The 15,091-nt window shown below is 35.0% G+C and overlaps 1 protein-coding gene across 5 annotated transcripts in view; it reads right to left on the minus strand.

The window, feature by feature from the left end:
- The window catches only part of SLC35F5 (solute carrier family 35 member F5), a 37,782-nt gene that overhangs the window by 18,278 nt on the left and 4,413 nt on the right, over positions 1 to 15,091 (minus strand). For 4 of the 5 annotated variants that reach the window (XR_010389924.1, XM_026097122.2, XM_064514637.1 and 1 more), the window contains exons 3-12: positions 14,319 to 14,391; positions 10,225 to 10,366; positions 8,911 to 9,054; positions 6,488 to 6,550; positions 5,144 to 5,225; positions 3,570 to 3,760; positions 2,423 to 2,504; positions 1,516 to 1,603; positions 804 to 868; positions 343 to 447 (exon numbers count right to left, since the gene is read on the minus strand). Coding sequence is in view for 4 of the 5 variants with exons in the window: in XM_026097122.2 (XP_025952907.2) it covers positions 343 to 447; positions 804 to 868; positions 1,516 to 1,603; positions 2,423 to 2,504; positions 3,570 to 3,760; positions 5,144 to 5,225; positions 6,488 to 6,550; positions 8,911 to 9,054; positions 10,225 to 10,359 (955 nt within the window). In the remaining variant the exon portion in view is untranslated. Of the gene's footprint in view, positions 1 to 342; positions 448 to 803; positions 869 to 1,515; positions 1,604 to 2,422; positions 2,505 to 3,569; positions 3,761 to 5,143; positions 5,226 to 6,487; positions 6,551 to 8,910; positions 9,055 to 10,224; positions 10,367 to 14,318; positions 14,392 to 15,091 lie in introns of those variants that run through there. The other variant, XM_064514638.1, reaches the window with a different exon arrangement.

Raw genomic sequence — 15,091 nt, forward strand, 5'->3', positions numbered from 1 at the left:
TTAGAGGAAAGAAATAAAAGAAACTTTACCTGAAACTGACAAGCAACACTTAGGTCAGATATTTACAGCTTTGAGATTTAAAAGATCCTTTGAGTCTAGAAGGACTGTCTACATTCCAGCAGATAATGTTATCTTTTGTTGTCAAGACTACAAACAAGAAACAATTCATACAACCAGTCTCCAAAGCACTGATAATCATGGGAACAAACAGGTCTTCTCAGGTCTTCTCTACTTTCATGCCTTTTCTGGGCCCTTATAGTACTATATAGTTAAGTGCCTGAAAGCAAACAGTTTAATCACACACTGACTTAAAACTTCCTTCATCAGTGTTACTAGTCTTACCAAAGAACATTGGTATATCAAGCTTATCTTCTCTGTCTACTTTCCTTTTTATCATTACTATGTACACAGCATACAGCATTGCTCCTATAAGAGACCAAAGGGAACCTGTAAAGACGAGAAACACTTACTTAAGACATGCCAAATACATTATACATATGTTTAAAAGAATGTGATCCTGATAACTGAATCTCTATTTGACAGTTTCATAATTGTTTATTACCAAATCCATTACTATAGGAAAAATGTTTAAAAAAGGCAGAAAGCTTGACTACCTAAATACTGTCTTAAGTAAGTTATGTATATACATAAAAATCTATCATCATAGATCTCTAGTTTCAGGAGCTATGAGGCCTGAGTGTGAGTAAGAAATATATATCTTTCTATATGACCTTCTGAGTATTGTCAAGAGTTTACAATGGTACTCATCACCGCATATTTCAGGGTAAAAAACAAACAAATACCTATTGTATCTCTTCCAGAAGATGCCTCAGATCCAGAAAGGTTAACAAGTACTACACCACCAATGCTAGCAAAAAAGAAACACAAAATGCTACTTAAACTATATATATATATATTTTTTTTTTTTCCTAAACAAAGGTGAAATAAAAAAGGGCAGGGGGAGAGGTGGAAGAAAACCTCACAAAAGCATTAAAACTTCTTTTTTTTTTTTTTTTTAATTAACCCAGACACACTTCTGGCAAAGCCAAAAGGATTTCTCTGTTTTTAAGGCCTGACCTAAAGTTTAAAAAGGAAAAAAACAAACAAACAAAAAATTGTTTACTGACTTCACTGAACAATATATCAGGCATTTAATGAAACAGGCTGACAAGACATTAAACACCAAACCTCTTTCTCTCCATCTGTACAAAAAACCCCCCATAATTAAACGACAAGAAAATAAGTCCAAGTATTTCCTACAGAAATTTCATTATTCTAACTAACCATAGGAGCATGAGATTTGGTAATTGCTCACTACATGAAGTGTTTAAAAAGACTTCTTAATGCACTTGCTCAACTTGTTTGTGGGACAAGGATTTAAAAAAAAAAAAAAAAAACCCAAAAAACAAACAAAACACTGAAGCATACCATATATTGTCATGGAAATTGTAGGTACACTTGTCCCCTCGCTACATCAGCAAGATTTTAATCAAATGTTCCATTCCATATTCTTACCTTAAAATAACAGCTAACAATTTGGAAAGGGTAAACCTATCCCCACTGTTACTGGGAAAGACTGCAGCTAGGATTAAAGTAAAAAGTCCTGCAAGAGAAAATAAGAAGAGTTTATACAATCAAGCTTTGCTATTATTTTGTTCAGTAAACTGCACTAACATTTGTTCTTTATATTTCACGTATTTAACTATTTCATCTTAGTGTTCAATTTTAATCTGAACTATCATGAAACTATCACTTTAGGATTTGAATGTTTAAGTGAGCAAATACAAGCTCAACTCTGAAAAAGGCTTTCATTTACTTACTAACCAAATAAACTGCACGAAGCTTGAAAAGTCAGTCCAAATCACATAATTGTATTTTTAAGATTGATTTTATTAAACAACAGAAATTACTCCTCAAAACATGGACTGCTTCGTAATCACAGACTTTAAAGCTGGTGTTTAGGCCTTTAACAAAACCTGTAAAGCAAGAGCTGTAATACATAATATTTAGGTGGTCTACATTCTTTACCTCTAAACACAAACTTATCTTTACAAATAGTTAGCAAGAAAATTTTTACTCTGAATCATATCCATTGGGGGGCAGGGGGGAGAGAAGGAAGAGATAATACCACCTTTACTTTAAGCCTCTCACACTCCAAGGACAGCTCTTTAACACACAGGCATAATCACAGAAGTATACCAAAACAAAAGAATTTGAGTAGCAAAAAGGATGGCATCACAACGAAAGCACAATAACTTGCAATGATAAACTGAAACTTTTAAATACACATATTCAATGGTTTTCAGCCTTCTCATCCCCCCAAAACACAGGTAAGACATTATACAAGTCCAAAGTAAGCCAAATGACTTTATGTTATAAACAGCCTTATAATACACACCTGATTAGTGTAAATAAAACTCACCAGAGGTCGAAGACAAGATATTAACTATGGCAACCTGGGTATCTGATAGAGCTTCTTGGTAAGAGAAATTTGCCAAGAACCACTGGAGAACAAGAAAAATAATTTAGTGACTATATGGATAGCAATATAATTCATTTTTGTCAGTGCTTTAAAAAAAACTATTCAAAGAAGAAACAATTTCTCCAAAAATAAAACCAGAACACAGCAATGAAAGAACATACTTCAGAACTGAAACATAATTAAATAATTCAAAATTAAATAATTCAAATGAAATAATAATAGCTATTCAGTAGTAACTAAAGGTACAACTTGTTTTGGAAGTGTTTTGAGATGATTACTACACTGGGGTTGTAAAGAAATTTCTAGAGAAACATGGGACACTAATCAACCTAATGAGTTTTTTGGTTTTTTAAATAAAAAGAGTACTTAAAAACAGGCACTGCTCTCCGCTCTACAAATGACTAACATTATATACCTCCAAGATATTTTGGAAGGATTCATGTCTGAATTCCTACATAAATATAAAGGCAGCAACTGCTTTATCTTTTGGTCAAGATCTCCGATACATTCTCAGGGAAGCTACTGCTCTCTGCAGTCTTAAGCAGGATTATCTCATCCAAGAAGAAATACACATACACAGCAGTAACACAAGCATCCATGAAAAGCATAAAGAGGATCTGTTTTGAACATAAGATAATGATTCTAGAAACACAAACGACCAACAAATTCCTGAACTGTGCGGCCCTCAGTGGAACTGAAGGACAGGTAAGTATGCAAAGCATTTGAGGGCACAATGCCACAGAGTGAGGCAAAAGATGTCTCTCTTTCTATGATTGCCCATAGAAAGAAATCACAGTGACATTTAAGCACAGTGACATAAGAGCTCACATTCATGTAATTCTAGATTTTGCTGTACCAAACATACCTATATTGGACGGCATGGCACAAAAGCATGGTATAATTTACAACTGACTTTACAGTTAACTTACACACCCAGGATCTTTTTGTTTTAGTTCTTATTCTTGGGTTTACTTCTTATACTACATTTACAAAATGAGGCATAAAGAGTACAGGACATCTCAATACTGTATAGATAAGATAAGTTTCAATTAAATTACTTAATTTTCTGAAAGAACGGAGCACGTACCACAAAGCAAAAGAAAAAGCTGATTTTTGCTACTTGAGTTGCAGTGAGTTTCCCTACAGTTTTTAATATTGATTCCTGCTCCTTAACAGTTGGATATGACATGCGAGACAGCTTTGCTTCCAATGCATGGCTTGATGGGAGTTGTCGAATCTCCATGATATTACTGAACCTTACACGAGGCTTTTTAGGAGCTTAAGAGAAAAAAACAAAACAAAACAAAAACAGAACACAGTTGCACATGATCATTAAGCTTTTAAAGCCAAAACAACACAAGAATAGAACTACGATGTTTTAATACTGCATTGATTACAATACTTCACAAACCACAGCAAGTTTTTATACAAATAAAAGACTTATTTATTAAGGCAGTATTTTGCTATTTTTTAGGCTGCTCATAAGACAAAGCACAATTATTGTTTTAAATCTGTACTGTTGTCCATGCACAAAAGCCTCACTGAAAAGTGCCATCCCTCCCACCTCTCTTGGGAGGGGGTGGGGGGGGGGTGGGGGGAATCCCTGCAAGGCAACAACCAACTTCTAGGCAAGAATTATTCTGTATTGCTGTATTGCCAACATATACATATAAGATTGACTATTGACCAATTAAAGAAAAGCATCCAGAAACTGCACACAGCTACAGCTAACTGCAAGGACAGTGTTTTATTCAGAGGATCAGAGTGCCCAACAGACCTCAAAGCTTAGCAGAGACTATGAGGTACTTCCTCATCTGGAATCCAACCTCTGTGTGTAACTGATCTGCATACCAGGATTGAACTGTTTCAGATTTTATTTATAAGAGTATTGTAGTGTTATTAGTATCCTGTGTGAAGAAAAAGTTACATGCCACTTGCAACTATTAGCCTAATTTAATATGAAACAATACCTCTTTTCCTAAAGAGGAAAAGAGGAAAAGCTCTAGCTTAAATAACCCTTAGCTGTTTGGTGCATTTTATCACAGGAGGATAGCAGAGCCTATCAACGTGGTTCTAAACAAGTGAGCTGTCACCTAGAAATTAACATAAACATAGAGACTTCCTCTTCCATAAGCAGGGACTTTTTTTTTTGCAGAATATCAGGTAATGGATCTTCTTGACAGCCAATGTTTCATTAATCATCTGGGACAGTTAGGCCTGTTTCAGCTACTATCACAAGATAGGGAGGCTTAAATAAAATTGGAATGCACATAGACTGTTAAAATTCTTACTTTGACTGCTTTGCTCCTGCTCTAAAAGGGACAATAGTTTGTTTTTCCAAGGCTGACTCACTGCTGCTGGTCATACAAGCCCAGAAGGAAAGAATCACAAGTACTGAACCCAGTTGGTCCCTTGAGATAAACATAGGCTGGATCTGTAGCGACCAAGAAAGGTAAACTGAACAAGATGCCTATGTTTTCTCTACCTGAAAGTAAATATACAGAACTGCAATGCTTGTAATAAGAGATTTAAAGGGGTGGGGGGGAAGAGAGAGACACATAAAACAAGTCCTGCAACACAATAGAGGCTATACCAAACAACAGGAAAACCACCCTTTCACCAAAGAACTGGCATTTCAGCATTCCAAAAATCTTTACTCACTTTTCTCTGCATCACTATTATTACTGCTACTTTTTTCAGTTGGCAAATCATGAAACTTTACAGGAACATATAAAGGTTCACTCTGAAATGAATCAGTATAAGTAAAACACAGTTAAGCAGGATATTTAAATTATAAGCAATAAAATTAATTTAGTGTATTAGAAAACTAAATACAAAAGAAAAAGTTTGGTGAAATATTAACAGAATTAAATTTTAAGGAGTGTTTTGGCACACTAGATAGGCTTGTGAAGAAGTTTGTCATATATGATCTATATTTTATGTTAAATAAAAGGTGCAGCACTCAAGTATACTGTATGCTTGTTTGCATGTTCTCAGGAACATGAAGCTCATTCCCTCAAAATTCAAAACTTGAATTAAAAAAAAAAACCTATAAAAAAATCACAGAAATTTCAGATCTATAGCTTTTCTTCAAATACTAAATTAGAAACATAAAATACAGAGTATGTACACAAAAATCAGTACACACTAGTTTTCCTCCTGTGACCCCAAGAAGCGGATGAACTACACCTAAATGTCATACAAACTTTGGGAAACGAACTCCAACATACAGAGACTCTTAGCAAAAGTTTTAATTCCTTAAATACTTCCAACAGGACAAGTGTTAAGCTGCTTATTTAAATTAAAATAAGCTGTAAGAGAGTTCTGTTAGCTGCATTTTTTATCAGGAACCAGAAAATTTCTGAGCGTAGCCTCTGATTTAGGTACCAGATAAAGCAGCAGTATGACCAACAGGGGCACGAGGAGCCATAATTCATGGATGATGAGAAACACAACAAAAATGCAACTGGCAAGCCAGTTTATCAGCAGAACACCAGCACTGACACTTGATTCAGTAAACTGTAATCCCTCCCCATCCACTGGAAGGAAGAAGGCAGTCCATTTCTCATTCAAATTGCAATGCAGGATCACAGTACACAAGATGCTCGGCTAACTGAATGATTCTGTTGTATGCCTTAGTCTTGAAAGATGTCTGGCTTTACCACTAGCTCTCCACATTTTGCTTTGGCAGCTACTGAGCTGAACATGTAAAGGCTTCCTTTGTATGACAAATACTTCTTTCACAGTCAAACTATGACAGAAACATTCAAGTAAATATTTTATTGAGCTGAGAACCTGTATTTCTCATAAGTAGTAATGGCATTATTACAACACTTATTAGTAATATATTAAGTTAATTATTTTCATTGTGTTTAAAGCAAATTTAAACTAACCCCATTTGCTGAAAGCTGTTACATTTAAGTGGACAATATTTTTAAACAAGAAGGTGGGATAACGGTGTTATACTACTACGAAGCATTAACATTCGCAAATTATGGAACTTACCAGAGAACTGTTTACAGCGTTGTCTGTTGCACAGGCAGCAAAATAACCTTCAGCATCTGCAAACTAATTAAAGAACCTTAAATGTAACGATCTATCAAGACACAATAGAGTTATCAGTAACTGAAAAATTTTTTGAGAACAGGCTTTTTTTAATACCTTTTGCCATAATTCTGTCACCATTCTTCCCCCCCCTACACACACACACACACACACACACACACACACACACACACACACACACCCCTCAAAAAACCAAGAAAGCTTATAAGTTAAGAATTTCAATTAAGTAATTCCCTCTCCCTCTTGGAGAACCCCAGTGGCTTCAACTGCCTATCCACGTATCAGTGCAGGATCAGGATGTTAGAAAGCCAACAATTGTAAAGTGCAGCCTTAGTGAGACATACTAGAAATACACTTCACTAAATTATTGTGCATATATTACAACAGCACTCTTGATTGTTCATTCAATTAAGGCAAGATTCCTTTGCATAAAAACCTGGAACTCTGCCTTAGTTTTAACAAGGCTTGAATTAGGGTGAGCTCAAGTGCCACACTTCTTTTCCTACTTTCTGCATCCTAACAAGCACAGCCAGTCTGTTCCCTGACCTGCAGCTTGCTGTTCTACCATGCTGGTAGGAAAGCTATTAAATAAAGCTTAATTAAAGGAACTTGAACTAACATACAAGAATTTACATATACAATCATTATTGAAATAATAATAATAAAAAAAGCTGTAAACACATCTTGGTTCCAGGTTGACAAACAATGCACTTCAAAAGCAGATACAATAATTACAGAGTTGAATATTTAACTAAATTCTTTCAGAAAAGAAAATCTCTGCCTTATTTTCAAACTGTAAACAGTCTTTTCTCACAGTTCTTTCAAAATATGCTGGCATCAAAACTAATGGCTATTTCCTGTGAGTTATTAAAAGAAAACAAAATTTTACAGCATTAGAAAGAAAGAAAGAAAAAAAAGGATTCCATTAATATTCTCGTAAGTGCCACACAAGACCACAAAAGATGCAGCACCCTTATTCATTGCTGCCTAGTTAATACAGAGGATCTCATTACCGCTTTGTGAGAGCACTGCACTGGATTCAGCTGGTCAATACAACCCCTGCCTCTGCTCTAGGCACATTCTACCAGTCTGCTCAGATTGATTCTTCCGAGTTCACCGATGGCTTTATCTGCATCTCTTTGATTTACATGGGGCTAGTTCAGTAAAGTTGATCAGTTTAACCACTCTGTATAACTCATCATCCTTTAGCAGTTTCCTTTCGCTACTGTTTGCCATTATTGCCAATAAAGAATCTGTATATTCTGTTTATTTCCAGATTATCTATGGAACTCCTAAAGAACGTCAAGCCTAACACATGGGCCATGCTACCCACAAATATTTGATATCAAAGACTGACCAACTAAAAATTATTTTGAGATGACAGCAAACTCTAAATAATGTATTGTGTTTGATGCAAGATTTTTTTGTTTTTAATACAGAAGGCTGTGTGCTACTTTGTAACTGCACTGCTATATGACATTAAGCCAAATGATTTTTAAGCATGTTACACCAGAACTATCACTATCAATGAAACATTACATACGGAAGCAGTGAAGTCAGTCCCTTTCACATAAGACACGTTTGTTAACAGCATGTTCTTGGATCATCTTTTTAGTTATTTTAATGAGGGATTAGTATCAGACTAGATGCCTTACCATTTCCTGAGTCCTCCTGCTTAGCATTCCAAAACACTGGCACAGAACAAGTACTCTTCCAGACATCTCTAATTTACTTGGAAAAGATATCTATTTTTGTGCAATGCCAGTAATTCTAGGCACTAGCATAAAATATGCCTAGGTCTGGAACGGGCAATATAAAGCCATTCATGTGCATGAAGTCCATCAAAAATACAATATGAACAGCAAAAGTAGAATTCTACCACCCTTTCCTAAACATGACTTTAAAAAAACCTCAAAACCTCTTAGCATGCAATGCACAGTCCTTCCAGAGAGAAAAAAATTACTAAATACAATGTTAGCATACTGACTCAATCGCTTACAGGTGTTGATGAGGTAAGAGAAAATAGACCACAGACAGTGGTAAGGTTCAGGAGCTCTTCTTAAAAAGAATCTTCTGCAACTGTCCAAGACAAAATACTGGTCTACATGGGCCAGTGGCCTGGCCCAGTAGAGCATTTCTTATGGTTCCTGCTGTTCATTTCATTCATACTGCTTTGTTCTTTTCTCTCCCTCAAAAGACTACTACAATCATCATCTTTGCCTTGGCTGCGATTCAGCTTTTATGAAAGCATCATTTCACAAGTATCTGAAGTTAGTCTGTCTCTATTCCCTCCTACATTATTTTAAATTATTCTATACACACTTCCACAAAGATCATAACATTTATGAAGTTCAAATACTTACAAAAGCTGCATGTCTTCCACGAAACCCACGTGTACACTGTTGCCTCCATGGTTTCCAAACGATAAATCCCAAGAGATAAAGAACAAACATGGATGTTTTTGCAAAAGTACTGAAAAAAGGTTTGTTGTACTTTGTAAAAACATACTGTGGAAAGAAAATAATTACAGTATCCAAAATTATTCACCAGTTAGGTGAGAATACATAAAATGAATGAACAGTTTTAAGTATACAGTCCAGAATAGCCTGGTTCCTAAAATCAGAATGCCACACGTACTGGCATGTATGACCAAAAGAGACAAGTGGCCCCACCTATTCTGCTGGTGTCCTCTCCCAAACTATCTTCAATGCCAACAATAAGACACTGAACCATTTTGTAAGATATTCTGCCACCAGAGGAAAGCTATTATTTACTTCTTTTTAAAGAGGCAACATATTGATACGCTATAGAACTAAAAGAAGACTGAAAGTACATTTACATACAAATATTTTCTAAATAAAAGACCACTTTTATAAGCAATATTATAGTAGTCATAGTTGAAAGGAAAAAAGGGGCTTAGTTCTTGATTATGTAATATTTCAGGATCAATAGTACTTCCACTAGCTCACTGAAAAAAGAGTTCTAGTTAACGTAATGTGGCATGTTATGCACAAACATTTTTCCATGCTCAGTTTTAAAACCAATATAGAACACAGTTACTTAATGACAGTTCAGAAATCTGAACTTAACATGAATTTATCAAAAAAACTCAATTTTCATTGCCAAAGCTCTAAGACCTAAAATTTAATGTGCAGTAAATACCGGATCAGTTTTAAGATGGTAAATATACAAACTAAACTATAACAAACTTGTCTGCAATTACATGAGTTAAGTCAATGACTCCTTAGTCCTTTGGTCCTAGATTTTTTAAGTGTTCTGAAATAAAAATCTACCACACTACCTAGTCTTTAATGCTACAACCCATTTACTACTTCTTAGGAAAAGCCTGTGCATTATTTTAATCAATATGCAAATAAACAAATGACCTCACTAACTATAGTTAGTACTTGAAAATAAAACAACATAAGCTAATAAATCAGTAACACCTTCCATCTTGAAAGCACTGGTCACTGAACTGTGTTTGTTCATAACTTCTAGTGTACACAGGTTACTTCTGCAATCTGAAGGACATTGTCTTTTCTTCCCCTCCATACTGAAAAGAATGTCAAACTTTATGCTAAAATACTTACTGAGTTTCTTTAAATACTATAATCCCCCTGGGATTTTCTCTTACACAGGCTTTTATTTTCTTTTAAGATGCATGGAACAACACTTACAGAAGTGAGTTCTGAAGAGGCAACCCATATCACATCAACAAGGAGAAGAATGACAATTCCTAGAGCCATTCGCCTACGCTGAGTGGATGAATTGCTCTGGGAGCTCATTCGATTCATGATAAAAACCCACACCATTTGTAACCTATTCAATATAAAAAAAAGGAATAAAAAAAAAAAGATTAAAACAAGAGAAACAGTGAGGGTGGGGAGGATCAAGTGTTTCACATATATGAAATGGACCCAACATGCAAAGAAACATATGCTTATATTTGTTAAGAGGAGATCTTTAACTGACCTGGCATGAGATTTTCAGAGACACTAGGGACAACTAAAAAGTATATTTGGACTTTTCAGAAGTGTATTAACTTTCAGGTAAGCTTGCCATTGAAATAAGCAAAACCAGGTAAAACATGTAATGCCTTTTTGGAAATTCTATACTATAAGTTCGGTAAATTTTGAGACTGCTGCATTTTGGTACATTCAGATACTCTAAGCCTACAGTAGGAATTAGTTGGATGTGTTGCATTGAACACAATTCCACTAAAGGTAATCAGAAACTTATATGTTTAAATCTCAGCATTAGTCAAATACTTCTGAAGACATGACAACACATTTGGGTAATTTACCATCCCTTCAAGTGTTGGGCAAACCCCCCACCACCACGCCAAGAACAAAGAATATCCAATTGTAAACTCAAAAAATTAAATTGCACATGCCCTTGAACTCATACTAGAAGATTTATATACATATCTGGTAATTTATGAAGTACAGGCAAGCACCAATTCTAGTGAAAAATCTTTTAAACTAATAGTAAGCACACAATATATGCAACAGAAAACTTTGCCTATTAAAAAAATTCCAAACAACATGATTATAAATGTGACTGTGCATCTGGTATGTTACACATGAATAACCAATTAAGACAACTTCATTTTCTGAGAAACCAAAACTATGGTGGTAAAGCAGGTTTGTATCTAGAGTGTCTCTGCACAAAAGCATATTACAGAAGTCATACACACATGCCAGAAATCACAGCATAAACAAAGTCAGATTCTGACACATACAAACCTATTATCATTTTCATATACGCATCTCACAGCCTTCAGACTTCTAAAGGCTTGCTCCAGGTAGTACTAGAAAGGTCTTTGTTTAAGCAATTCTGGTGAATTACCAGAAAAGCATGGCTAGATTTAAGTGCTTAGAGTAAACACTGCTCTTCCATACTGAAAGAGTACACTGTTCAAAAAAAAAAAAAAAAAAAAAAAAAAAAAAAATCTGAAAGTGAGACTTACACCGCAAAAATTCAAATGAGGTAGAAGACTATATACAGTTACTAGTAAAAATTTACAAAGGAGATGAGCGTTACAGCAATGTGTAAATAGATCATGACCAAATTTCTTTCCCTTTCTTTCAGTAGGCTGAGTACATCTGTTTTATTCAATGTACACAGCAAACATAAAAGAACAGACTTGATATTGTTTGTGTTGGCCTAAAAAAAAGGCACATCCTGATTTTAGAGGGCTTGACTTTGCAACACTTGCACTACAAATAGCTATTAATATTTATCGAAAACACTGAAGTTATGCTAAGAGATCATTAAAGTACTTTCCAAAAAAAAACAAGAAAGGAAGAGCAAACTTTCTTTCTTTCTCTTTTTACTTTTTGGGGGTGGGAGGACAGACTTAAAACACTAGCAAGATTTTTTAAACATTCATTAGTCCTATTCCAAACAAATGCTATTCATGAGCACGCCAGACTTGCATGCATTCTTACATTCACGATGGCTACTAGAAGGGGATTGAAATTTGTGATACAGCTAGAATCTATAGTCTCACGCCTTTAAGGCTGCTCATTAGAAGACCTAAATCTAGGAAGACCTTCAATTTTATGATTAAAAAGTTTCAAATATAAATTTACACAGATGACAGACATCTCATTCCTCAGTCATCTAATAACAAAATACTTTAAAATAATACTTGCCAGTGAACCTCAGTAAGATACAGATTTTGGCAGTTTTATGTTTTCACTACCACTTCTATATGGATACACTTTAAGAATCAATTCAGTTCATTTGCTAAGAAAAATAGCAAGACACATTACGTAATCAGCATAGAAAACCCAAACACTCGCTATCTCTGAGAGATCTCCTTAAAAACTAAAAACTAATCATCCATCGTTACACAACAAATCATGACTGGTAAACAGATACAACTTGCTCGGTTAAAGCAGTTAGGTTAATTTAAATTACACTTCATAACTTCTGCTGCACACACCAACATGCAATCTTTTATTATCCTTTCATTATTTACGAACTATTTATGGAGATCGTCCTGCAATGTCTTCAGCGAGGAAGCTGTTGCATGATTTTTTAGTACAGATCAGCTTTTTCTTTAGACTGATGATTTTCAGATACGCACAAGTGCTTTAGAGATCACTACACTGTTTTCCACCTTTGACTTATTCCTCTCCTTTGCTATACAGTTGCTGCCATATTCAAATCTTGCCACTTTTTCCTCCTCCACATTTCAAACAGCTTCTTTCCAAAGATCAACAGACAGAGCTATTGAAGTATAATTGTATGACTAGAGCTATGCTGATATATTTCATGTGTGGGCATCAGTTCTGGATAATTATTCTGCTTTGCTGATAAAATGGGGGGCTTGACAAAAGAAAAGCCTGTAAGTAGGCAGGAGCGAAGTTATGAAAGACTCAGCAAGGAATGGCATTTTTTATTTGATATGGAATAAAGAAGAAAACACTTGTTTCTAAAGAGTAACTACGGGTATTATCCTAAGCCTGAGTGAGCTAACAAACGGTTTTAGTGCTTGAAAGCTTGTGTGGTTTGTTTTGGCTTTTTGTTTGTATGAGCTGGTCTAGCAGATGCTATGTATTTCTCTCTATAAATTTTGCTTCCATTTTATTATGATTAATAGCCTATGAACTATTAAGTTACATTATATATATATACACCCTACAAGCTGTTCATACGTTTGCATGACACACAGCCAAAACAGAACTTGTGCACAGGAGAGTTCCAAAGGAGCTAGAAGGAAGAAATCCCTTTCCTTCTCAGGCTGCAGCGTGATATATGAACGGGTGTAAGGCATACTAGAAATGAAAACCACTCTAGCCTTTCGTCACTCATGTGCTGTGAGGTAACAGCAGCAAAGATGGCTGGAGACAGGAAGGAATCATAGTAGCCTGATCTGTTTGACATTTCTGCATTACATGCCCAACTCCTTGTGTACATTCCGTAGTTACTTAACACTGTACTCAGCCTGTCTACATTAGACTCAAACATTCCTTGCATTAGGATTCCTCAGTGGAAGAGAAGTAAAGAATGGCAGAATCTCAAGTACTTTACAGATAAGAGACCATATATGAAGTTATTCAGCATGTAAGTACATGTTACACCATTTCTTTTTTATCTACGATCAGCAGATTTAAAAATTCCAATTAAAAAGGCCATACTTACACCTCAGAATTCTTTTTTAAAAAACATTACAGTAATACCAGCTATTATTTGCTCATCTCATAGAAATGTTAACCAGATGCTTTGCAATGTGTCTAATATAGTCCATTTCTTGTTTTTTCCATAACAAGGAGACAAAGCTTAACATGAAAGGGTGTCTACAAAGTCTTGTACAAGCAGCAAGGAGTACCCTAAAGCTACTAGCTGACTTAAAAAAAATTACTAAAGTAGCAATACTAAAATGTCTATGAAGTTGCTTTGAATTGGTGTTATTTCATAAGAACAACGTCTTCTTTAATATCTGATCTTTCGTATTCAATCCACAATTTACTAAAATAAATAAATAAAGCAAAGCAATAGAAGCCTATTGAAGCTTATATACTAAGTTCTAGGACAGAACTAAGACTTGTAAAACTTCATGCAGAACGTGGAAACAGATGGAAACTATATTTTGGAAAGTTTTAGCAGCCATGCTATCCCACTCATTGACAAAATGCCAGTATAATTAACTTGTAACAAAATAAAACCCCACAGTTCTTTATATTTGGCTTCTGCACATTGACAGCAGTATGCTCTGATAAAAATGAACATAAAAAGAATGATTTATTTTTCTTACACATACCTTTCACAATAATTTCAAAACAAGAACGAAAACTAGCAAACTTCACACATCACGTCAAAGTGAAGATGGTCTCCTTAAAAAAAAAAAAAGTGATATATACACACATATTACACATTTATCTTTGATTTTGAAATTTTTTAAAAAAAGTTTTGCAAGGATCATCTGCTACGGCTCAGGTCCTGGATGTTAAAGACATACAGATATAAAACCTTAACAATTTGGTCCGTGCCAAAAACACCAGCATGACAACACCGAAGTGCAAGGGAACAGGATCATTTATCATCTCTGCTATTTCAAAGAACACAGTCTTTTCCTCACTAATTAAACAGAAGAGGCTCACATGAGAATGAAGAAGCTGATGATGTTACATAGTTGTTTTGTAAGCTATACAGAAGAAGAGAAGATATGTAACCTTCCTAATAAAACAGAACTTCTTTCTTCAGCCCGCATTCCTAAGCGGACAATGTAAATGTTAGATTTAAGAATACAGGGGAAAACACATAGGCTCTTTGGCCTTAGAATAATCTAGAAAGATAAAACACTTCTTTGTCATTTCTGGTGCAAGCCCAGTACCTTTCCTTAATTTGATACAGTGTTACCACAGTATCAAAAAAACAAACAAAAAATAACCACTCATATAAAACTGTTTTTTAAAGCTCAGATCCTGTAAAAACACTCAACAACCCTCCTGCTGCCCCTGCCTCCTCTATTTCTTAATTTTTATACAGGGGAAGAAACACTATACATGAGGAAACGAGGAAAAGCATTACATG

This window comes from Dromaius novaehollandiae, chromosome 7 (assembly GCF_036370855.1).
Source record: "Dromaius novaehollandiae isolate bDroNov1 chromosome 7, bDroNov1.hap1, whole genome shotgun sequence".
In the NCBI taxonomy this organism is placed as follows: domain Eukaryota; kingdom Metazoa; phylum Chordata; class Aves; order Casuariiformes; family Dromaiidae; genus Dromaius; species Dromaius novaehollandiae.